Source organism: Fukomys damarensis, unplaced genomic scaffold, assembly GCF_012274545.1.
Source record: "Fukomys damarensis isolate Sample0158 unplaced genomic scaffold, DMR_v1.0_HiC HiC_scaffold_1, whole genome shotgun sequence".
Classification (NCBI taxonomy): Eukaryota; Metazoa; Chordata; class Mammalia; order Rodentia; family Bathyergidae; genus Fukomys; species Fukomys damarensis.
The window spans coordinates 58,166,501-58,191,918 of NW_022900913.1; the positions used below are offsets into that span (position 1 = coordinate 58,166,501).

The 25,418-nt window shown below is 41.9% G+C and overlaps 1 protein-coding gene across 2 annotated transcripts in view; it reads left to right on the top strand.

Moving 5' to 3' along the window:
* The window catches only part of Ankdd1b (ankyrin repeat and death domain containing 1B), a 56,418-nt gene that overhangs the window by 9,385 nt on the left and 21,615 nt on the right, over positions 1-25,418 (top strand). For both annotated transcript variants that reach the window (XM_010619120.3, XM_033761480.1), the window contains exons 2-7: positions 1,936-2,039; positions 3,710-3,808; positions 9,770-9,868; positions 9,968-10,072; positions 20,083-20,181; positions 20,924-21,022. In XM_010619120.3, the coding sequence (XP_010617422.1) occupies positions 1,936-2,039; positions 3,710-3,808; positions 9,770-9,868; positions 9,968-10,072; positions 20,083-20,181; positions 20,924-21,022 (605 nt within the window). The remainder of the gene's footprint in view (positions 1-1,935; positions 2,040-3,709; positions 3,809-9,769; positions 9,869-9,967; positions 10,073-20,082; positions 20,182-20,923; positions 21,023-25,418) is intronic.

Genomic DNA, 25,418 nt, shown 5'->3' on the forward strand with positions numbered 1-25,418 from the left:
ACACACACACACACACACACACACACACTCTCACATACATACACACACACTCACACAATATACATATGAGGTAATAAGTGTACGACAAGGCAATGGGGACAGGATCTAAACTGGTATAATTGACGTCCCCAAGGAAGAGGAGATTAGGATGCTGACATACATAGAAGGAAAATGGAAAAATGTTGAAAGAGGCCATCTCTATAAGTTAAGAAGAGAGCCTGGGTTGGGTGTGGTTGTGCATGCCTGTAACTGCAGGGTTTGGGACTTCAAGGGAAGGGATCATGCCTTCAAGATTATCCTGCGCTATATAGAGTGAGACTCTGTTTCAAAAAAGGAGAGACATGAGGAGAAGACCTGAGATAAAATCAACCCTGCTTTCATCTTGATATTTGACTTCCAGCCTCCAAATCTATGAGAAAATAAATTTCTGTGTTGTTTCATGGTCCTAGAAATTGAAGCCAGGTTCTTCACACTGAGCTACATTCCCAACCCATTTTTAAAATTTTATTTTCATTTGGGCTAATTTGCCAAGATGTCCAGCTGTCCTCACTCTTGCAGTTCTCCTGCCTCAGCCTCCCGAGTAGCTGGGATTACATATGTGCACCGCTATACTCAGCTTACCTATTTTTTGTGGGGAGGGAGTTGAGACAGGCTTTCACTTTGTAGTTCAGGCTTTCCCTGAACTGTGTAGTGCGGCCTGGCCTCAAACTTGTGGCAAACTTCCTGCCTCAGCCTCCAGCGTGCTGGGGTTACAGGTGTGCACCCCAAGCATCCTTTCTTACTTCCTTAAAGGCCTTGTTACCAAATTCGATCACATTCAGAAGTCCTAGGGGTTAGTATTTCAATATGTGAGTCTTAGAGAGACACAGTTCAGCTCATAACAGTCTCTTCCCTGAAGATACCCCTGGATCTTTGACTTCTGTATTCTGAAGGCTCTTTGGCAAAACAAAGAACCCCCGCAAAACTTCAGAAACTGCTCAGCAGCACATCTATAAAACCTTCCTGTAGTCCTTTCTTTTATCTCCCAGAGTTGGGGCTATCCCTTGAGAGCCCTCTAGCTCCTGTATAGACAAAAACCTCAATAAACGCTGGAGCCTTCTCTACAAGTTAATAAAACTTGCTTTCTGAATGTGTATGCATGAGCTATGAAATGCTTACAGTCAGTGCGCCTCTACATTTGTCCTTTCATAAAAATGAGAATAAAATATGTTCATCCGTTTTAGCTTTTGTGCATGTTTATATGCTGGGCTCCATTTTTAGGTTTCGTTGCTACAATTCTGGCATCTGCTGTGGGTTCTGCAGACACCACTTTTGTCTCTAAGATGTATGAGCACTTGGACTCCTCCCTGGCTAGTCTTGTACAAACCTCTTTTTATTTTTCTCCTTTCTTCTCCCCACCCTCTTTCTTTTTTCTTTTTTTTGGTACTGGGAGTGGAACTCGGGTCCTTGTGCTTTCGAGGCAGACGGCAGAACCACTGAGCTAAATCTCCTGCCCTCTTTTTTCAAATAATGTCTTCTAGGAAGTCTCAGGCCACCCTCGGACCTATGTATGTCACACACCATGTTGATGTTTTCAGGGTGGTCTTCAGGAATAATGTTTTGCTTACAGTCAGGCACATGTTTAAGGGTATAAAAATACTTGCAATGTGGGGGCCAGGGACTTAGCTCAGTGGTTCTGCTGCCTGCGTTGCAAGTGCAAGGACCTGAGTTTGATCCCTTATAAAAAAAAAAAAAATTGCAGTGTGAGGAGAAGGTGGCTCTCGACCCTTTAACTGCATAAAATATTAAGGCCACATCCCTGTGTCCTAAATAACAGAGTATGAAGGATCCAAGGTTGTCATTCTGTGTTTTTGGAAGTACAGTTTGCCACATGAATTGTGCATGCTCTGTGGCCTCCTTCAATGCCCTTGGTCACGTTTGTTTTCTTTCTTCCAGTACTGCCAAATGAGAGAAGCTTTCAGGATGCTGCTAAGAGCAATAATTTGGATTTTATGGAGAAGCTATTTGAAAAGAAGGTTAACATTAATGCTGTGAACAATGTGAGTAGAAGTAACAAATATGACAATTGATTACTCCAGGTGGTGGCTTGGGTTTGCACAGGTCAACTGAAATAATGATAAAAATTGGAAAGTGTTAGGTAAAAAGAGCTGAAAACCAGGGCCAGTTCAGAACCATAGCAAGCCTTTGTTATGGAGAGGATCTGCTGGGTTGTCTCCGAACAAAGGAGGAAACAAGTCAGAACAAGGAGCTTCTTTTATAGGAGTGGGGTGGGGTTAGCCTGAGCTGGGTTGTAGTTGAGTGAGGTAGTATTAAGGGGCCGGAGGAGCCTGTGCCATCCATCCCTAGGAGGGGCTTGTGACATCACTAGCTGCTAGAAGGTAGCAAATATCAGGTTACTCTTTTGGCGGGAGAAGAGGCATGATGGGAAGAAAAAGCCTGTCCTTTGTTGGGAGAAGTCATATTTTAACATGGAGGCTGCTATTCCATGTGGCAGCCATCTTAAGGCAAGGGAAATCTAACAGAAAGACTGGGCTGGCTGAGACAGGGAGCTCTTCATTTTGGTTACTCCAGGGTGTTTAATCTAAGGTGGAGCTGAGCAGCAGAAGAGGCTGTGAGTGTTTTAATTCATTTTATGATAAGAGAGGTGCAAAGACTTTAGGTGCATCTGTGTGAAGTCTGGGTGAGCTGCAGAGCTGTTGTCAGGGTTACAGGACTGGACTTGGTCCTAGATCGTAACCTGTGGTTGAGTTTGGCTTCAGACACTCTGGAAAAGGAGAACATTTTTTTTATACAATTTATTTTCTCTCTAGTTATGTCCTTTGTGGTTGGGTTTTTCAAATTTGAAATCCCAAAGAGTGCATATTTTCATTTTGCTGCTTTTGAAATATAGAACATCTACATGTTGGGTGCATTGCACTACGAGAGCTTTCCTGAAACATGGCTTTGTGCTCACTTGTTCTTCAGGTACCTGGGCTTTGGGGGAAAAAATTACTTCCAGAAATGTGGATTCCCTTTCTTGCTTTTGTGAATTCCTGGCAGCCCCTCAAGGTAGGGTTTATCAAAGTGAACAGGTTGGAGGCTATGACAGTTGCTCAAGATTTGTGGAGTGGTACAGAAGTGGATAGAATGCTAAATGTGGTAGAAGCTCCACTGTCTTTGTCCAGACTCCTTCTAAGGTACTGGATGGGCTCTAGTAATAATTCCCCATGTTTACATTCTTTTCACAAAATCTGAAAAACTAAGACACTTAACTGTAGCAAGTTACCTTCTGATTCTGGCTTAAAGAGGACTCCTTCAATAGTCTAAACTCAGTCTCCTTCAAGCATCTCTCCATTCCGGGCCATCAGGTCATTGAAATGAACCTTCAGTCTAAAGTCACATAGGATATGCAGCGGAAGGGTGCTTAGCAGAAGTGTGTGTATTTCTGTGTATATCGGCAGGGTTTCTATGTCTGCTATCTGGTGGTTTATGCAAGGGTTCCAGTCTGAGGCACATCCTGCCTGGAGAGTCAAATACTCAGATGTGTCTGATCATCGATGAAGATAGGATTCCACTGGACCCAGTTTTCACAACTCTCAAAGGGACAAGCAAAGAGTTGAGCTAAATAATCAAAACAGTCAGTAGAAAATTATGGCTGTTCAAGAACCAGGAATCATAAAAAGGCTAAATAATAACCAGATGCTTAAAGACCCACATTATGTTTCCTCAGATGAACCGTACAGCCCTGCACTTTGCAGTGGGGGGAAATCATTTTTCTGCGGTGAATTTCTTACTGAATCACAAGGCCAGGGTGGATGTTGCTGATAAGGTAAGCTTGTCTGCAGATGGTGGAATGAGTTGGAGCACAGGAGATCTGATCACTCCAGACAGCTTTGCTTTACACGCGCACAAAATATTTCCACTGGCAGTGTGCATTCTGGAAAGGTCTCTTTAGAGAATACACATATTGTGTGCTCTGGTGGCTAAATTGTGTAACTATTACTTCTAGGTCTTACACTTCTACTTATCCTCTCATATTGACCTTATGGCCAGTAGCATGCCTTTGTATGAATAACATGATTGTTCAGAGTATAATCCAGTGCACGGGAGGCAGAAACTAATTTACCCAAAGGACATTAAATCTTGAGTTTGTTCTGTGGTCTCTTAGAGTAAGTAAATCTTAGTTAATGATACTATGCCTCACACATAAGTATTATTACTTCGAAATTTGCACCTCCTCCCAAACAGTCTTAGGAAGAAATTCTTATTATAATATTCGAATTACCTATGAGGAGACTCAGACACAGAGAGATTAAATATCGTGCCCCAAAAACTTGTGCCTAAGAAAGGGTGGAGAAAGGGTTTAAACCTAACTTGCTGGATTCCAGGAATCATGCTTTCAGTACAAAGCAGCTTAATTATTTGTTTTCCTAGATATTAAGACCTAGCTTGAGGAGTTTTCATCTACTTTTCCTTCTTTATTTAACACTTTATCATGGACCAAAGAAACCAGCTGGGGAGAACCAAGGTCATGTTTACCATTTTCAGTCACAGAAGATGATGTTCTTACTTTACAATTATTGATTCTCAAGGCCAAGCATTTAGCTCAGTGGTTTTGCCACCTGCCTCACTAGTGCAAGGTCCCGAGTTTGATCCCCAGTACCAAAAAAAAAAAAAAATTATTGGTTCTCAATTAATTCCATGGACTGTGGTTCTTAAACTTAAATTCTTCAGAAGATCCTCATGGAGCTATTCTGTTTTTTCATTGGACTAGGATTCCCTGAAGAATAAGGATCCACATTTTTATCTTCACGTCTCACAGGATCTGGGCTATTAAGATAAAATTGGTTTACCCCAATTAACCACCTCATGGCTTTGCTGGTGTGGACAAGATGTAGTAGCCTTGACAATGGTGGCAGTTTTTCCTTGTATCCATAGTGGGGCACATCCCTCTCTAGCTTATAGCTCTGTTATTGGCAGGCAAGTAGATTGTTATGTAACAAGACCAGAATTAAAAATTACCGCTGAAAGCACTATAAGTCTGCAAGTGTAATTACTTGTATTAATGACTATGGTAATTAAGGGAACTGTCCCCACTGGAAATTGTAATTTGATTATTTTGCATATTAGCCTGAGGTGATCCATTTATAATATACCAGATTAGCCAAGCATATTCTTGTTTTGACATTGAAAACTTCATACATTATATTTTTATTTTACTTTAATTTTTAAACTAAGATATTGTACCATCATCTCTCTTTTTTTGGTGTACAGTTCTGTGAGTTGTAACATGGATATAGATTTTAGTAACCACCACCACAACAAAAATGCAGAGCAAAGAAGCTGGGGGTGTAACTCAGTGGTAGAGTATGTGCTTAGCATGCATGAGGCCCCGAGTTTAATCCTCAATACTGTAAAAGAAAAAGGAAAAAGAAAGCAGAAGCGTTACTCTACCCCCCCCCCAAATCCCATCTGCTTCTTTGTAGTTAAATCTGTTGCACCCTGGCAGCCACTGGTCTCTGTCATTTCTGCCTTCTTGATAATGGCCTGCAAGTTTGAGACTGGCTTCTTGCACACAGCACAATCCTGTAGCATTCACCAATTTTGCTGTATGTGTCAAGAACACCTTCCTTTTTTGTTACCAATTAGGATTCCAGGTTATGGATGCAGTACCATTTATCCATTCATCATTTGAAGGACATTAGGGTTGTTTCCAGTTTTTGACTCTTATAAGTAATTTTAAATGTAAGCTTTCATTTCTGTAGGGTAAGTAAATACCAGAGTGAGATTACTGGGTTAAACAGTATGTGTAAATGTAACTTAACCAGGAGAAGCCAGGCTGTCTTTCAGAGTGCATGTGATGTTTCTGTTCTCCAATAATACAGGAGAGCTCTGCCTGTGCTGTGTCCTACTTAGCAGTTGGCATTGATCGTCACTCTTACCCCTTAATTTTAGCCATTCTGACAAGTGTGCAGGCATCTCATTGTGATTTTAACTTGCGTTTCTCTAGTGGTCGATGAACTGTTTTATTTACCACTTCTTTGGTGAATTCTGAGCAGACGTTTCCCCCTGTGATGCTGGTGATGAAACTGAGGCCCATGAACGTGCCAGGCAAGCACTCTGCCCCTTTCTACATGCCCAGCCAGACTTTTGAAGATTTCTAAAACCTGGCTTGTTCCTTTTCGTGTTGTGAGTTCTTTATGTATTTTGGATACAAGGCTTTAGCTAGGTTTGTCATTTTCTCACATCTGTGGTTTATCTTTTCAGTGTTTTTAACAGTGCAAAAGTTTTAAATTTTGATGCAGTGAAATGCACCCATTTAAAAAATAAATATTGATATATTATTATATGAATATGTATGAATGATTTGTCTAACTAAAGGTTGTGATGTTTTCTCATATTTTTCTCCTAAAAGATTTATAGTCATGTTTTACATATGAATCAGTGGTTCTTATGGTCTGAATGTGTGCCTAAAGCTCATGTATTGGGAAGTTGATCCCAGTGCAACAGCGTCAGGAGCTAGACCTTCAGGAGATGAGTAGGCCGTAAGGCTGTGCCTTCCCTCATGGATTAAGGCTGTTATCTGGGGTGGGGGTGCTCCTGGTAAGAGGCAGAGTTAGGTTCCTTCCCTCTCATGTGTGTCACGCCCTTCCATCATGTTAGGATGCAGGGAAAAGACGCTCACCAGATGGGCCTCTCAATCTTGGAGGCCCTAGCTCCTAGAAATACATTTCTGGTAATTACACATTACCCAGTCTCTGGTATTCACTCACAAAGCAGGTGAAGACAATGGTTTGTTCTGAATTCTAGTATGTTGAGATTCATTCATTTTGTGTATAAATGGGCAGCTTTTTCAGGGCTGCTTCAGTTCTTTAAAACCTTTGCAGTCCTCTTCAGATCTGCACCAGGAACCAGTGAGACCTGGGCTGTGGTCTACATGGTGGGTGGTTCCCTTCTCCAAGCCTTTGTCTAATGTTAAGAGTCGGTCCCTGTACAGCTTGGGGGTAAATTCACGCATATACCCACAACTTCACAGGCTGCCTTTCTCAGGACCCCTCCTGTCTGTAATCACTTCCCCTGTGCTCCCCAGCTCCCCAAGGCTGGCAGGACCAGAGGAGTTGAAAGGAAGGAGAAGATTTCTCTCACCTTTCTGTTTTGGAGGAGCTCTCTATGGATCAGTAGATCAGAGAGAGAGGGCTTGTGTTGGAACTCTCTGTCTGTCCAGTTCCACGATTAGTGCCTCCTTGAGTCTGATTGCAAGAAACAACCAACCAAACAAACAGGAAACTTATGCAGAATCATTCACACTCTGAATTCTAGTGTTTTCCCCTATCTACCTGCTACCATTTACTTTTCAGAGCCTTCAGATAGCTGGATCTTATTCAAGTATGTACATTAATTGCATGTCCTGAGAGAGATGGCATGTGCATACTCCATCTTAGCCAGAACCATAACCCAAAATCTTTAATGAGAGGTCGGGGGAGAATCCTACAACAATTGCCTATGTATCTATGGTTTAGATTAAATAGCATCTGCTTTTCTAGACAGCAGATCTAAAGATTGCCTTGTTGCCAATGTATTAAATTTAGCCCTGGCTTGCATCAGACTATTAGGGCCCCCTCAGCAGGTTCTGATCTCCTGCTCAGTGCTTCAGCACAAGGTTAAAAGAAAAACTCAAAGACAGAATTAAAGAGTGCTGAGCAACCAGTGAAGACCCTAGCCAGTCTAAGCCTCTGCTATTTATTGAAGACATCATGGTAAAGATGGTAAAGACAGGGGTAAAGGGACCATGTGAGGAGATGTGCAGTTGCTATGGACACATTACTGATGCAGGCAAGGCTTGTAAAGGAAAAGACAAAGCATTCTTGAATTAGGAACAGGACAGACAAAATATAGGCTTGTAGCTAGCAAATAACCTTGTCCTCCTAGTTAAGAAGGTTTTAATTGCGGGAATAGAATTTGGGTAAGCATCACTCTGACCTCAGCACTTAGGTCTTGCTTCTCAAAACAAGCCAGTTGTGGTGTTAACTAACCTGGGGCTGAAGGCACAGGTCCATTTTATCTCCTCCAATCCCACCTTACTGAAGTAGCCAATGTCAGCTGCTAGCTTTTTCCGTTCGCTTTGCTCCCTGCAAATTCAGTATATAACTCAGCATTCCACTGTCCACAGCAGGCCTCAGGCCAGTAAGCTGTGATTTGAATCTCTCTTTCAGTCTAACTACAGTACTTTATGCATACATGTGTGCACACACATTTACACATATCTATGTAACTGTTTGAATGAAATCTTTTGGGGAGCTTTTACACCAATGGGATTCTTTTTTTTTTTTTTTTTATTGAGTTTATTGGTACATTTAGGGATACAGTACAGTTACATTCATTGTTGGGATCATGTACCTTTACATGGCAAGTCTTGATTCTCATTTTTTTCCCCTTACCTCTGCCCTCCCTTCACCCCCTCCTCCCCTCCCAATGGGATTCTTTTATATAAGTTGCTTTTTTCTACTTTACTTTTCTGTGTCCCTTCTCTAGTGATCATACTTAACACTCTGAGACGTCTGTGTGTTTATTTCTGTTCTTCTCTCTATGTTTGTATAAGCATATCTATATCAATATATCTACCTACCAACTGACTATAGATATAAATAAGTGCATATATACATATGGGGGTTTTGTTTATTGCATCTTTCATAAAAATGTGATTATATATTTTCTCTCCATTTGATTTTCCATATTTAGCAAAGCTCATGGAGACCTTTTCAAGTCTAGTTTTAGAGCTCTAATTCACTGTTTTTAATGGTTATATCATACAACTATTTCATATTTTACTCAGAATTCCCATATTGATAGGCATATACCTTGCTCCCAGTTTTCAGTGGTACAGTTAATATCTTTGTTTATGCAGCAGTTTCATGGAATAAATTCTTAGGAGTAAGATTGCTGATTGTATTTACATTTAAATAGGATTTTCCAGATTGTTTTAAAAATAGTGGTTTCCATTTCCTCTGGTATCTTAAGAAGAGCATATTTCTCTTGATTTGTTTGTTTGTTTATTTATTTATATTTATTTATTTTCTCCCTATTTAGTTCAGGCTGACCTTGAGATCACTATATATAGGCCAGGGTGACCTTGAATGTGTGGCAATCCTTCTGCCTCATCCTCCCAAGTATTAGGATTACAGGTGTGCACCACCATGTCTAGGCTTTCTATTAGCTTAATTACCTTTTTGTTGATTACCACTTATCTTTATTAATGACATTTTTAAAAAGTCATTTGTTTATTGACTTTTTATGTTTATTTCATGATTCTAAATTAAGAGAGTCTACATTATGTCTAGATTTTGTCCTGATTTATCATTTGTGTGCTTTTTAAATTTAGTAAATATAGCATTTTATTGTATTTTCTTCAGATGGAGAACCACTTATGCATGTACTACTTATTAAATATACTTACAGAATTGAGATAACACTATCTATCCATTTATTTGCAGTACTAGGAATTGAGCCCAGGGGCCTTGAACTGTTTAGATCTCCAGCCCTTTTGGTTTTTATTCTGCCCTAGCTATGCTTCAACTTGTGATCCTCCTGCCTCAGTTCCCCAGTGTGCTGAGCTTGTGGGTCTGCTTTACCATACCATGTGTATCCTGGCCATAATTGGTTATTTTTGCTTTTTAAAATTTGTCTGTTTCTTAATTTTCAATAGCCTGGTTTTAGTAAGCCTTTGCTGACTGAGATAGGATGCTGTGGCTCATCCCTATTATAGATTCTCCTCTTCTCTCTTTTGGGAAAGCACGGTTTGACAGCGATTCACCTTGCAGCCTGGTCAGGAAGCTTTGAGATCACGCTCATGCTGGTGAAAGCTGGAGCAGACCAGAGAGCTACGTGTCAGGTAGGCACTGCGTGGTCACATCTGGACGCGAGCTTTCACCAGGAGGGAGGTGCGAGCCACAGTGCAAGGTTTCCTCCCTCTCCTCCTCGGCTTCTTCAGGATGGACTAAACGCACTGCACTTCGCAGCCCAGAGCAACAGCGTGCGCATCGTGGAGTACCTCATCCAAGACCTGCACCTGCAGGAGCTGAACCAGCCCGACCAGGTGTGTTTGTGGGGGTGTGGGGGGTGCTACGATCATGAACTCCCCTTCCGCTTTCTTCCCACCTCTGCCTCATGGCACAGACTGGCCATGTAGCCAGCGCCCCGGTTACTGTGTCAGACACTGAACAAAGAGAAGTGTTGGGTTGGCTGTGACCGTGCAGAGGACAGGAAGTAGCGAAGAAACAGACAGATCCCTTTTTCTTTTCTACTCTCTCCTCCTGGCCAGGGTGTGGTCAGGGATCATCTCCTTTAGTACTCAAAATATGTGTTTAAATTTTATTTTGCTGTACCTTAGCTTTTTAGAATGTATTTGACCTCAAACTAAGCAGTCACCAGTCATGGAATAGAAAGCAGTTTTATTATATTTGTCTATATTCCTTTTCTTTTCATAAGGAATATGTAATACCAGCCACTCCTCCATGAGTATTTATTAATGTGCTGTGTGGGAGCCATCTATATACATTATGTCAGTGATAGATTAGGGCCTGGCCCAAATGGTTGCTGTACAAGTTATCATTGACTGACTGACTGACTGAATTAATGACCTCATTAATCCCCTCAATAATCCAATAAGGTAGAAAATATTTTGCTTATTTTTAGAAGTCAAGGGTCAGAGATAGTCCAAGGTCGCTAAACTAGAAACTGACAGCACCAGGACTTAAAGCCAATGTGCCCAGTTTAGTCATTTGTCCAGCATCTCTTCTCAGATGACAGTGGACATTACCCTGTGTTGGAGACCATCTTTTCCCTGGAATATCTCCCTCTATGTCCCTTTTTGACATAGACTGGAACCTTTGCTGCAACTGGCAGGAATCTGATGTCTCCACAGCAGAGCAGACTTGACAAGTGGGACTCTCTGTGCACTAGAGCAGGGGTCCCCAGGCCTGGGGAACTGAGGCTCACTGTAGAGGTGAGTGGTGGACAGGGCAGGCAGCTTTATCTGTATTCACAGCTCTCTCCCGAGCTCTGCCTCCTGTCGGATCAGGGCAGAGTTAGATTCCCAGAGGGGCGCAGACACAACTGTGTGTAGAGCTTGCGAGGGAATGCCACTGCACTTTCCTCTGAGTCAGCCTGAACCCTGCCACATGCACACTTTGTCCCATGGAGAAAGTGTCTTCCATGAAATCGGTTTCTGGTGCCAAAAAGGTTGAGACTGCTGCACCAGAGCTTTATTTTCTATAAAGGTTTCTCTAGAAGCTGATCAGTACTATTCATTTCACTTCTTTTAAAAAGTTTACACTTTCTCCTGACTCCAACCTAAAAAACATCAACAGCAACACCCCCTTTTTCAAATGAGCTCTGTACATTTGTTTTACTCCTTTGCCTATGACCAAACCACTCTGGTGTGGAGGCCAAGCACAAGAGCTGTGTCCCAGGCAGTGTTATATTTTCAGCTCTGTGGCTTCAAGCAACTTCTCCAACTGTTGCTTAAAGTCTTGGCTTCTCCATCTGTGCAATAGGAATGAAATAATAATAATAAATTCTGCTCCATAGAAGCACCAAGGGATAGTGGGAGGATCTTACACACACACACACACACACACACACACACACACACACATACACACACACACTCTAGCAAACCTCCATTCTTCGATGTAGATAATTGATAGTTCCTCAATCTTATGTAAAAGTACCCATGCAAATGGGCTTCAATAAAAGCCATTTTGTCTTGCCTGTAATCCCAGTGCTTGAAAGGCTGAGGCAGGAGGATCACTGCAAGTTTGAGGCCAGCCTGGACTACATAATGAGTTCAAGGCCAGCCGGAACTACATAGTGAGACTCTGTCTCAAAAAACAAGAAGAAAAACACACACAAAAAAGAAGAGCCATCCTGCAACCTCCTCCCAGTCAGGCACCACCCCTAAGCCATTCCTTTGTAGCAATACAGAGTACCCAGTGTTGGGGTTCTCAAATAAGGTAACAACTTTTGCTTAGCAAAGAGCTGGGCTCATGGTAAATGCTCAGTAACTAGAGTAGCTATTAGAATATTCTTCAAGGATAAAATGCATGATCTGATTCCCCCAAATTTATAATCATACTCAAAAACCATTGAGCATCAAGGTGAGGGTACTGAGCCTTAAAGTTTGATCCATGCTAAGTTAGGATGTATTTTATGGATGAAGTCCATTCAGCAAGTGTTTGTTGAGATCCTGCTATGTACAAATCACAAAAATCTCTTCCTCTTGCATGGGCTCTGACTCTTTCATGGGCCACAGCAGTGAGTGGGAAAGCATGTTTACAGGGAAGCCTTCCCTCCTTCTTGAGCTTCTGCTTGTCAGGCACTTCCTATCTGTCATCTCTTTCCAGCTGACTCTGGTCTCATCCTGTCCTACCTCCTTCCTGCTCTGTCTGTTGGGGAAAAGGCTGGGAGCCTAGCAGATACTCTGCGGTGCCACGTGTCAGTTAGAGATCTTAATATGGATTTGAGGATGCAAAGAATGAGTGAGTCTTTATGGTTGTGTAGGAGACCAAGGCTTTCTGAGCCCTAGTTCAATCTTGTAATAAAACTGAATCGATCACTGGAGAGACAAACTAATGTACTCTTTTTATCAAGATGTATGACTGCAGTCAAGTATGTTGGCAAAAGGCTTGGAATTGTGGTGCTAAGGTATAAGGGGAAGGAGGGTGGGGAGTATAGAATTTGTATTTTGCAAGACAGAAGGTGTTGTAGAGATAGAGGGGGCTGATGTTACATAACAGTGTGAATGTACCCAATACCTCTAACTATGCACTTAATAATGGTTAAGGTGGTAAATTTTATGCTATAAAAATTTACCACAATGGAGCCAGGTATGGTGACACACACCTGTAACCCCAGAACTTGGGAGACTAAGGCAGGAGGATCATGAGTTTAAAGCCAGATGGGGCTACTAAATAGACTGACTCAAAAATGAAACAAAAACACAGCAAAAGAGAGCGAAACCCAAATCCAGAATTTAGCTCAGTGGCACTGTGCCTGCCTTATAAACTCTAAGTCCTGAGTTCAATCCCCAGCAAAACAAAACAAATCAGAACAAAACAAAAAACCCACAGTGAAAAAAAAAATGAAAAAATAAAAGCCAATTTGCAGCAAGGATCAGGAGCTCACCATCAATTAATTCATCACTGGATTTCCTGACTAGCCAGGGCATGAGTATAGAGATATTGTGGAATTCTTAGAATATGTCTGATACAAAAAAAAAAAAACCCGCCTTCATAGCTTCACCCTCTTGCCTAGATTCTTGCTAAGAGAAAGCATTGATTATGTTTGCCTTCCAGGGTTGATAAACCCTTCTCTTTGGCCAAGAAAACCCTGGCTGCAGACAAGTATCTAGCAAAAACTATTCAGTGCCTCATGTCTGCTAGAGATCATACAGTGGGTCCTGGGAAACAGAGAACGAGTTGAGAATGAGTGACTGAGGAAAGGCCTTTGAAACAAAATAGACTAAGGCCCAGGAGAGTTTGGAGACTGGGGACGGGTAGGACACTGGCTGGGAAATCCTCTGATTTCTCCCAGAAACAAACCCTAGAAATCAACCTGGTTTCACCAAAGCAGCCTGAAATCTTAGGTTAAGTAGGCTATTTTTTTTTTTTTTTTTTGGTAACGGGGATCAAACTTGGGCCCTTGAGTTGCGAGGCAGGTGACTACTGAGCCAAATCCCCAGCTCCCCACCACCCTTTTTTTGAAACATGGTCTCACTATGTTGACCTAGCTGGTCTTGAACTCCTAAGCTCAAATGATCCTCCTGCCTCAGCCTCCTGAGTAGCTGAATCTAAGGCGGGCAACACTGGTCCTGGCTAGATATTTTGTATCTACTTGTAACCTCCATGTGGGGATCAAAACTAAGTAGACAGGGCCAGAGATTTAGCTCAGTGGTGCCACTGGCTGCCTCGCAAGTGCAAGGGCCTGAATTCGATCCCCAGCGCACACACGTGCGCACACACACACACACACACACACAAACACACAAACCCCAACAAAACGAAACACTGCATAAACAGATGCCACGGACTGCGAGGGAAGGGTCCAGGGCCTGAGTAGGGCGATGGAAGATGAAGAAAACAAAGGAGAATTAAAGCGGGACTGGGTGGGGCCTCTCTGCCTGCTGAATGGAAAAGAACACAGCAGCCTGCGTTTTACTTTAAGGCAGGAGGAAGGAAAGTACAAACAAGGAGGTGGGGCAGAGTGTCCTTGGTGATTTGTTGTTCTAATACATTCTGAGACTAGCTGACTGATAAGGCGGTGGGAACAGGGCCATGCAGGCATGCTGTTCCTAGGACCGTATCAACTAGTTCTACAATAAACAGAGGACAGGGAACATTTCCTTGCACTCCGGGCTATTTTGGCAGGGTAAATTGGGGCACCAAGGGAGGAAAGTCAGGAAGTGTGCAGGAGGCAGGCAAAATGCCTCCTGATCCTGCCCCGATCTTGAGCCGGCTTCCAATAGATAAAAAATGTTTGGGGAGGAAGGGAAATAGAGAGGGAGCCCTTTGTGACCATTCATATATTAGATGGACTTTTACAAGAGTTTGGGGGCACAGGGTTAGCTTGGTTCCAGCTCCAGACACGGGGGACACCCACTGGTCTAAAGGTCTGACTTGGAAGTCAAATGCAAAGAAGCTTCCTTTTCCAAGGGCTGGTAATAACAAGGATGAGAGGATTTGAGAAGACATCTGATTCCCCACACAGACATCCCTCAGCCTCCTCGGGGGATGGGTAGCGTGGTTGCCCTTGTCTGCCAGAAATCCTCAGATGATCAGTGCTTGTGTAAAATGACATGGTGTTTACATGTAAGCTATGCAATGCTCTGTATGCTTTAACCATCCCTGAGTACAATGTAAATGCTATGCAGGTGGTTTTCATACTGTGTTGTTTAGAGAATAATGGCAAGGGAAAACATCTGTATATGTTCAGTAGAGATGCAGTTGTCCCCTCCAAACATTTTAGATCTGTGGGTGGTGAAATCACAGATGTGGAACTAAGAGATGCAAAGAGCCAACTGTGTACACCCGAGGCAACACTGAACCAAACCTACTGGCTGCTGTCTGTAAGGAGAAGGGTGAGGAGACCTCACCCAGGTCATCCCTGGTCCCATCGGAGTGCCCTTCCTACTTTATACTGCTCTTCTGTGCTGTTGATTTCATGGAAAACACTTTTTTCCTGCTCAAATCTCTCATTATTTAGGGTTCCCCTTATCTGGGGTTTACTTTAAGTTCCTGACTCCAGCTGAGAGGAAATGTTGGGGGTGGGGGGGTGCAATAGACATGGAGGGACTTTGTGCAGGGTTCCTGGGCAGTGTCTCAAAGATCACCGTGGTACAGAAAAGTCAGGTAGTACTTTGGGTGCCTATTTAATGGTTGCTTTATCCATTTTTGCTAATAATTTATTCAATTTAATAACCCTGGAGGTAAAGTTTAAAAATAGTTTATAGTAAACAATTCTAATCCCTCAGACTTATTTGCATGCAAAAAAGTTAAATGCATTGAGGGAAGATATATTAGATTAATTATACATTGAGTTAATAAAGGAAAAAGGGAAGGGGAATCCTGGGCCTTCCTTATTTTAGTTAATGAAGAAAAGAGATCAAGATTCTGGGCCAAGAAAGCATGGTGGTCTGTCCCAGACCTGAAGCCCGTGGCTCTAACACCCGGTAGTTAACTTCCTGGCTGGACAATTTTTCTGCTTTCCAAATACAGAAGGGCCTGTCAGACCACACTGGATGGAGGCCTACTTGGACATAATGAAAATGGGTTGGATAATTTTAAAAAATAAGACATGATAAGAAAGTATAATCGAAAAACCACATGTATCTTTGAAATTCCTAACATATACTAAGCAGTAGAAAAAATTTAGATCTCATTTTACTACCACATCATCTTCTTTAGGCTACCTTTTGATGTATTTATAAGATACAGTTGGCTTTAAATGTCCTCATTTGGCATAACTTGGCTTTTACATTTTTCCTTGGTGATAACATTCCTAAGGGCATCCAGCATTCAAAAAGCAATAGCTGTTTTCTTGGAGAGAAAAGCGCTTCATGGTAACGGTGGTATTTTTCAGAACCTCCCATAGCTTGGGCTTTCTTATGGGGGTGGCTCCTCTGTCACTTTGTTTGGCTATGGAGAAGTGCAAAGATTTGTAGCAACCACAAGTAAGACAGAAAGTCCATTTTGGAGTGGAACAGGTCTCTGATCCTTCAGTTGTTGTCTGTGCTGTGATGTGATTATTGTTTGTCTCCTTAAACTAGTGTAAGAGTTTAATCCCCAGAGTCATGTGGCAGTGGTATTAAGAGGGTAGAAACTTCATCAGCTATGGTGTTTAGAGGCAGGTCCCTAGGAAGTGACTAGGATTAGATAAATTCATTAGGCAGAGCCTATGACTGAATCCTTGCAGCTTTTTATAGGCCTAGGGAGCAAGACACATGTGACCTCCTGCTCTGCTCCAGGACATGGCCAGCAAGAATCCTTTACCAGATGTGGCTCCTTCATCTTGCACATCTAGACCCAGGAGTCAAAATAAACTTCTTTCTTTATGAAGTAGCCTGTCTTTGATATTTCTTTATAATAATGAAAAAAAATGGGCTAATACAGTCTCCAAACTGATAAATATATATTAGAATTTTTTCTGTTACAAGTGACAAAAATCCATTTTAATCTAGATTAAGAAATGAAAGTAATTTATAAACTCCTAATTAAAGTGTTTGAAGGTATATCTTGATGGCTTCAGGCATGGTTGGATCCAGCTCATGTTCTTTCTCTAGCTCTTGGGTCTCTGTGTAATGGTGTTATTTACAGGTGTGGGGAAGATGACCGTTAGCAGCCTCAGGTTTATATCCTTATTTGTTTGGTCCATAAGAAAAACCCTCTCTCATCAAATATTTATATATACATTTCAGGAACAATTCTGTTTGACCTTATTTCAATCTTATTCTCAACCCTGAACCAATCACTGTGACTGACGTGGTTTATGTGATCACTTTGTGTGCTAGGAAGCAGTCAGGTGAGGCCCAGTGACAGACAGAACTTCATGCATTAGTGACGAGGTGTATGTGCAGATATGTGGGACAGCAAAGGAAACCGAAATGCTACTGGTAGAAGAAAGGTAGACTGAAGGGAAAACCCACCGATGTCCACTTTAGGGCACACACTTCCAAATTATCACACTTTGGTTAGCCTTCTGGCTGTGTCCTCAGAAACTGGTAGGATAGATTTTTAACTGTTACTAAGCAGCATAGCTACTGGTGAAAGGTGCTTTGCATGGAGGAGCTGAGATGAACTGTAAATACCAGAGGACACCAGAACCCTGTAACTGCACCTGTTTCTTGGGACCCTGGAAACTGGGTCCAAGGAGTGCCTGTGGCGCATGAGCCTTCTAAATTAGGGCAGTGTGCATCTTGTAACTTGTAACTAAGTGCTCAGCTGCAGGGCCAAAGACAGCAACTCCTGGATGCTGTGTGGACCATGGGTTCAAGAGGCACTGCTGACAACAACAGGGTGGGCTGGTGTCCTGCATCTACATGCGTGCCAATGTGATAAATTCTTAGTTGAATCTACAGAGATCCCTGGTGGGCACTGAAGTCCCTTTTGTAGTTAGGTGACATTGCGCAGTTTGTTTAAAGAAGTTCCCTAGTCAAAGGTAGCAGAAACCCAACTCAAACCTTTTTTTCCCCTTTTGCAGTACTGGGGATTGCACACAGAGTCTGTACATGCCAGGCAAGTGCCACAGCCTCTGGAGTACCTGGGATTACCCAGGTAGCTTGGCCCAACCCAAACTACCAGTATTTTAAGAAAAAACAAAACAAAACAAAGGAACTCGATTGGCTTTCTCAGTCCAGGTGTGGATTGCTCCAGGTGTGTCTGCATCCAGGAGCTCAAGCCGTGCCATCAAGGTTCTTTATCTCTTTCTGCTTTTTAGTTCTGCTCTCCACCATGCAGGCTTCATTCTCAGCTAGGGTCTCTTTATCCAGAGGCAAAGAGGGCTACTGACAGCTTAGCTGCTTACTGGAGAATAAAAAATAGAAAGTCCCGGGGAAACATCCCATGGCCAACTCTGCTTGGCCTGGTGTGGCCTGTACCATCCCTGAAGAAGCACTGTCGCCAAGGAGGATGCGGTAGAAGGGGAGAGTCTAGAATAAGGAGCTGTACAGATGGGTCAGCATGGAAGTTTGTGGGCAGAAATCAGGGAGCAGGTGCTGGTTTCTCCTGATGGGGTGGATCGGCAGGCTTCAAAGGCTGCTGCCTGCCATTTTGTATTGCCTACCTCCCATCCATACCCACACAGCCACACTGAATGCTGTGCCCTTATTCTGTGTTGATGGAACCCTAGCACTCATTTACCACAGTGCCCTGTAACTACCTGTGTGGCTCTCTTTCCTACTGTACTGTGAGCTGCTTTGGGCAGCATTTTTTTTTCCCTCCTGGCCTCTCTACTGCTTATCCCAATATCTGACATTTACACATTTGCTTGACAATTGTTGGATAAATGGGTGGGTGACTTAGAAAGATGTGTGACTCAGTGTTCTCATCTAGTGTATAATTAATGTCTCTTGTTCCCTCTTTCCCGATTTGTTTATATGAGCTTTTATCTGTTGTCATTATTTGGGGATATTTGTAAAAGTCAGGCACAATTATTTTTGGTTTGCCATTTCCAAATGGCTTAAGACCAATTAGAGCCTAATTTGCAAGCAACAAGCTGTGACTGCAAGCCGGCTGTTCCTTCTCTTTGTCCTTTTTTAGTGATTTCATGAGGAGGAAGAGAGTCTCAGCTTCATACTCTGAAGAGCTGGGGATATAGATCTCACTGGATGACAAATCAGGTCCAGAAATGATGACTTATGTGAACCTTTGGCCCCCAATTTGTTTCTTCAGATTCACGTGCATGAATACCAACCCATGGAGGGCTGATCTCTGTACATATTTCTAGTTTTGTTTTTGCCATTTACCATTTCAGCATTTTCTCTTCCTCCATTTCCTTTCCTGCTGTTGGGGCCTTGTGAGTTAACAGTGAATATGATCTTTGCATCAAGCTGCATTAGCAAGAGCTCAGAACTCACTCAGACTCAGGACTCATCTTGAATACAAAGGCCTGAATCTTTTTTTTTCTTCTACCACATTACAGACATCTTGCTAAGCTTTCAGCTAATAATACACTAAACCAAGTTGTGAATGTTTCCTTCCCTTTAATTGATGAAAATACGTCTGTCACCATTTTTCCATGCCAATTTCATTGGCCTGCTTATAAATACCTCAAGTTAGAAAATTAAGTTTTCTGTGAGTGTTTTGATAACATTTTGGCTATTGCAAATACAGTCTCTATTGGCAACATGAAAAGTTGGAGAAATTACCATAATCAGAAAATTTTATATTTGAATTTCCCGATGAATCAAATTTAAACACTTGTCTTCAGCTGTAGTCTCTGGATAATGTTCATTTCTCCATTCCATTTCTTACAGAGCCAATCTTAAGAGCTTTCCTATTGAGTCTTATTAAATAGGGGGGTTAAATATATGCACAAGCAAGGAAGGCCTAGAAAGCAGGTGATAAAATGTCATACGTGAATGAGACATGTAAGTATGAAGTCCTGAGGAATTTCTATGTCAAACATTCTACATCAGTGAGTGTAGTGTGATATGCTGAGTTAGAGTCTGGCATATAGTAGCTTTTCAGTAAATTGCTGAGTGAAAAAAAAAACATTGAATATATATGTATGGGAAGTTCATAACATTGCTACATTTTCTTAGGATTCTTTCCTGAACAATGCTTCTCTTCTGAACAATGCTTCTCTTGTTGCTATGAAACTCAATCCTTGTTGATGTAGAGTTGCCCAGAGTTTTGGGTGAGAGCCCAGAACTGCATGTGGCTTGAGGTCAGAGGAATTGTCATCTCCCTCTGCTAAGGGGGTCCTACAAATTCTATGACCAGAAGGACCATCTTGGCCACCTCATGACCTTTGATGAGTTGCCAGCCTTGAAAGTTGTCTTGCTGTTTTCTAAGTATGTAATAAATTCTGGAATTTGCCTTTGATTTCCAGAGAGGAAGAAAACCATTTCTTTTGGCGGCTGGGAGGGGCCATGTGCAAATGATAGAAAAACTGACATTCCTTAACCTGCACACTTCAGAAAAGGACAAGGTGAGCTGGACTTTGATTTCTTTGTTGAAAACAAAAGAAAGGGAAAGTGAGAAATAGCAGTTGGTGTGGAGATTTGGCCATAGCAATTTGATCCACAGTAGAATTGTTAAATTGTTACCACAAGGGGAATCATGGACTATCCAAGTACTATCTATTCACCTAGTTATAGATTGTCCTCGGTGGTGGGGTTTTGAAACCAGTTGGCCTCATGGATTTTTCCATTTTCACCTTACCCCTTCTTCTCTCCTCCCGAGATGCTATGGACTCACTTCCGTGTTACTGGGGAGGGGAAGGGTCTGGGGTAGACTCCCATGTCTAGATGAACGTATCCGGTGGTCTTATTAGGGAAAATTCCTACATATGATCTGTGGGTCAAAGGGGTCTGCACATTTTATAGTCTTTTGCTATAACTAAAACGACCTCTCAGAAATCTTTGACCAGTTTGCCCTCACATAGGCTAAGTGTAATCACTTCAGTTGTCCACTCTTTGCTAGTAAATTAGTAGCAAATGTAGAGCAAGAAGCACGATTATTTTCCTTCTAGTTCCAATAGCTATTTTTAAAATTTTAAATCTTGAAAGTTTATAAGTAAATCTTACTTAAAGCTTTGGCTAATGTGGCCCACACTCAGGACTTCAGATTTAACCAGTGTGGAACTACTTGAGCCCCTCCGAAGCTCTGGCTGTTGGAACGGGTGCTCCCTGACACAGGGGTGGTGCCTGGAGTGTGTGTCTCTGTTGCAGGAGGGAAACACGGCCTTGCACCTGGCTGCTATGCATGGCCACAGTCCTGCTGTGCAGGTGCTGCTAACTCAGTGGCAAGAAGTGAATGAGACCAACGAGGTAAGTGGAAGTGCTTATTTCAGCTGGACACCCGACTGGAGAGCGGGAGGGTTAGAGAAACCACTTTTCAGAAAGGAACAGGAGGATAATAAAGATGTGGGCACCATGGGATGGTGATAAAATGTGATGTAAAAGATTCCAACTTTTTCCTTCAGAGTATCTCACAGCACTTTATCCATTCATTTGTTTACCTATTCCATTTGTGTAATGAGTATTTGCTCTCAGATACCTACAAGGCAATAGGGACATGCAAAAAAAATATAATATTGGGTCATGTGCAGTTATAGATGCCTGCTGTGAGGACACAAGACACTGTCCTAGAAATGGCAGTCTTTCTGGAGGCGGGGTTGTGGCATTTAAATGGACATTGGCAGGAAGGGCTCTGGATGGAGATCAGCAGGTGGGGGGCACAAGTGTAGCGTATTTCAGACAGAGGGAAGAACCAGGTAAAGGAGCCAAAGCATGAAAGAGCTTGTGTGTCCTGGAGCTGACACATTCAGGGTGACAGAGTTGAGGATGGTGGCCTGGGAAAGGTGGAACTTGAGTGGGCTAAGGCAGACAGATGATGAAAGCTGGTGCTTACAGTAAGAGGGTTTGTCTTTGCCCTGTGGCCAGCAGTGATCTTGAAATGTTTTAAGCAGTGAAGAGGGATGGGGCCCATTCTGCATTTATGCAGGCTTGAAGGGTGGGGTAGTGGGGTGCATGTGCTCGGCTCTGGAGCACAGGAATGAGCAGGTGAGGGGGGCAGGTAGTGCGGTTGGAATGAGTTTGGCTTGAGTCCCCTTGGGGTTATAGTCAGGTGGTGAGTATTAGGGAGGTGTAAGCTGGGTATGAGATTTGGTGCAGGGGCTGTGGCTGTGGAGGCGGATTTGTGAGTCCTCTCTTGGGACTGTCCCTTATCCTTTTAGTCAGTGACCTTTTTGGCTGGTTCTTTGGAAACCGAGGTGAATGGAGTCCTTTCATATTTCATAGTTGGGTATTCTGATAATTTCTAAACCTGATACTTCTCATCAGACATACTGGAAGAAGTGCTATCATAAGCATTTAAGATAACAGAATTGAAGGCACACTATTATTCTATGCAACACAGAAAAAATAATGCTGCCAATTTGACACACAAAAAGCTTTTCTGTCACTTAGACTATTTATTTTTGGTCAAGAATGGTGGTGTAAACCTGTAATCCCAGCACTCAGGAGGCTGAGGCAGGATTTCCATGAGTTTGAGGCCAACCCGAACTATATAGTGAGACCCTGTCTCAAAAAACCAAACCAAAACATGAATGTTTATAGTTGAAAGAGTTTTTAATCTTTTAGTTTTAAAAAAATCAGTTGATTGATTCGTTGGTTGTGATACTAGGGACTGAACTCAGGGAGAACTGAGCTAAATCTCTAGCTCTTTTTATTTTGAGAGATCTCACTTAAGTTTCTCAGGCTGTCCTCAAATTTTTGATCTTCTTGCCTCAGTCTCCCAAGTAGTTGGGGTTACAGATGTGTGCAAGGTATATGGCTTACTTTATATCTTTTTAAATCATTCAAATATTATATAAGGGAAAAATAAGCTGCACCATTGGTTAAATATTACTAAACTTCATGTTGAGTTCTATTCTTCTAAATCACTTTCTTCTTTAGAACCTCAATTTACGGCAATCAAGGGTGACTGTGAGACACTTGTTCCTTAAAAGGATGACCAAGTATCATTTCTGCGATTTTATTTAGACCATGGACAGCCATTCTGACACAATGCACATGCTCAATGACGGCTACCTCATGTCTGCCCTCTTTTTTACTTAGATTGTGAGATAAATCTCAATCTGAAACAATATATATCTTAGAATTGATAGTCACAAAAATTACAGTTGTGGGCTTCATAATGAAAATCAAAAGCTATAATGTGAATGCATGTGATGCCTGGGAAACATCAGCACTCCCTTTGACCCAGAGAAACCCATCAGCCTGGTCCTTGCATCCTTGGGCTTTGGAACACACATATTCAAAAGCAGGGCCCTGGGTGCCTGAGTCCAACCCTGGTTCCACCACTGTCTGGCTGGGAGATTCAGGGCACATTACTCAGTTCCTGCAGCTTCTGTTTCTTCCTCTGTAGGATAGCCTCGGAGGGCACAGTGAAGTTTAATGTGAAGGCTCTGCCATGCACTTAGTACAGAGCATAGCGTGGGCACTTGGGTAAAACATGGTGTTTATTGTTTTCATTGCTGTCACCATAGTTCAGTGAGAGGGACCACAATTGTCATCAGTATCAATAGTATGTATTCTTTTTATGCTCATTTCTTCTCTTCCACTTTCTGGGAGAATGTAAGCCTGGCTTTCAGCTCAGGATCAAGGACAAAGTAGAGTCTTCATTTGTTTATCTTTTTGAGTGTTCATTTTTTGGGAACTATTCAGCATAATGATGATCAGGTTTGGCTCTTTTAATTTACTTAAAGAAGATGCCAGGAATTTGGGCTTCTTGAAAGAGAGCTGTGAATCATGAGTTAAAATCTCAAGGAGAAAGCCAGTGTGGTGGTGCCTATCTGTAAACCCAACATTTTGGAAGCTGAGGAAGGAGGATCACACTAAGTTAAAGGCCAGACTGGGCTTTATAATAATTTAAGGTCAGCCTGAACTACCTGAGTGAGATCCTGTCTCAAAAAACAAACAAACAAACAAACCCCCAAACTGAAAACAGCAACAAAGCAACTCAAAAAGAACATGAATCACTCAGAGTAAATCTTGGGTGTGATTGGCCCTCACAAATCAATATAAAGTGTCTAAGTCCATTCTTGCTGCCATAACAAAATATGTTAGACTGGACAGTTTGTGAATCATAGAGATTTTTTTCTAGCAGTCATGGAGGCTGGGAAGTCTAAGATCAAAGTGCCAATATAGTCAATATCTGGTAAGGGCTTCTCTCTGCTTCCAGGATGACTCCTTGTGGCTGTGTCCTCACATGGCAGAGGGACAAAGTGTCAAACAGACCCCCTCAGGCCTTTCTATAAGAGCACTAATCCTGTTCACGAGGATGGAGCCCTCACGACCCCTGAAAGGCTCCACCTCTTGACATCGTGCACTGGGGATTAAGTTTCAATATGAATTTTAGAGGAACATAGCAGATCAAGTCCTATGGTCATAGGATTGAAGATCAGTCTTATTCATGCTTGCTCTTTTCTGCTCCATTGCTTTACCACTGGAATGTGTGTGCATGATTCATTCACTTTTTAGCTTTTGGGAGTGAGGGAATGTTGGGCAGTATTTGTAAAGTCCAATAAGCTGTAATTGCAGGTCATGATATATTTCATTTGCACACAGTACTGTGTACAGTGATAATATTATTCTTTGGGATAAGGCGTATAATATTTGTGTAGTTTTGGTGCTGTTTCCTCTTGTAAGCTGTTGCCAGATCAGTTAGAGTGAATGTGGAATGCTCCAGAGAACTGGTCTACAAACATTTTTGGTAGCAAATTCATATAAGTAAAGAAAGTTCAGGCATGAACCTGTTACATACATTAATAATTCAATTAGTACATTGTAAATTCTTAAAATTTGAGATTAAAAATAAACATACATGGCAGTTTTGTGTTTTCTCCATATGAAAAGGATTGCCTTACACACATCTAATTTTTCTTTCTCCTGGTTTCCTTTGTGTTCCTACATATATTTATTTGTACTAGTTGCCTAAATTCATTTAAGTATTCTTTAGCTCTTGGACATTAAGTTTGGTTCATTTGTTCCTTATTTTAGGTAATATTGTCAGGAACCACTTTGCATACAAACCTTAGTCTGAATTCCTCACTATTTCCTTTGGGTTTATTCTTAGAGGTAGATGGTAGGGTCTAAATATTAAAGAAGTAGATTCTTTTCTTCACTTTTATTTTTACAAATTTTTTCCCATTGGGTTTGCCTTTTAATATCTGTTTTTCTGGAAAAATGAGAAGAGAGATTATGAGGAAGAACTGTTTTGGAAATAGATGGCTATTTCAGACCCTCAGGTAAAGAAGCTTATGATACAGTTTTCCTGCTTTGTTGGGATGGGAACCTTGACTCATGTACTTGCCTCCCAGTGAACAGAGTTGTTCATACCTATTTAGTCACAAATAAAACCTTATGGACTTACCAAAATGCCACCATTAAGAATAGAATTCAAGAGAAGAAATGGTAAGGGAATAGCTAAGGAATTCCATATTTCTTTTATATTTTTGAAGTCTGTATGAGGAAAGGGCAATATCCTAGTAGCTATTGTGTGAGACCAGTTATTTCTCTCTCTCTCTCTCTCTTTTTTTTTCTGTTTTGACTTAAATAAACTAAACTCTGACTTTATCCAACTAGTGTTTATCCTGAGTTTTAGGAAACTGGAGTACTGAGGTCACTTTTAAAAACATTAATTGTTTTTTAAATGATATAC